Source organism: Penaeus monodon, chromosome 30 (assembly GCF_015228065.2).
Source record: "Penaeus monodon isolate SGIC_2016 chromosome 30, NSTDA_Pmon_1, whole genome shotgun sequence".
In the NCBI taxonomy this organism is placed as follows: domain Eukaryota; kingdom Metazoa; phylum Arthropoda; class Malacostraca; order Decapoda; family Penaeidae; genus Penaeus; species Penaeus monodon.
Window position 1 is genome coordinate 34,480,403 of NC_051415.1, and position 307 is coordinate 34,480,709.

Consider the following 307-nt stretch of genomic DNA (forward strand, 5'->3'; position numbering starts at 1 on the left):
TCATGCTGCGTGTATATGTATGTGCAAATGTGTGCACTGTGTGTCTGTGCGTGCAAGAGGGCCTGAGACTCACGGGCAAGGGCTGGTCGAGGTAGTTGAAGACGGAGATCTTGACCGGGAGGACCTCGCCTCGCTTGACGGAGGGCGGGAGGGTCAGGTCGGTGAAGAAGGGCGTGAAGGCGGTGATGGACGCCCGCTCGGACAGCCCCACGCCCTTGTCCGCGTGGGCGCACACGGCCTGCCCCACCCACTCCGGTGATCGTGTCTGGGAGCTTCAGCCGGTCCTGGATGAGCCCGCTCGCGCTGC

The 307-nt window shown here is 64.5% G+C and overlaps 1 protein-coding gene across 1 annotated transcript in view; it reads right to left on the reverse strand.

Annotated features, from left to right (window-relative positions):
* The window catches only part of LOC119592746 (alpha-1-inhibitor 3-like), a gene marked incomplete at its 5' end in the record, with an annotated part of 26,706 nt that overhangs the window by 7,746 nt on the left and 18,653 nt on the right, over window positions 1–307 (reverse strand). The window contains 2 exon segments of the mRNA XM_037941681.1: window positions 74–253; window positions 255–303. Of these exon segments, the coding sequence (XP_037797609.1) occupies window positions 74–253; window positions 255–303 (229 nt within the window).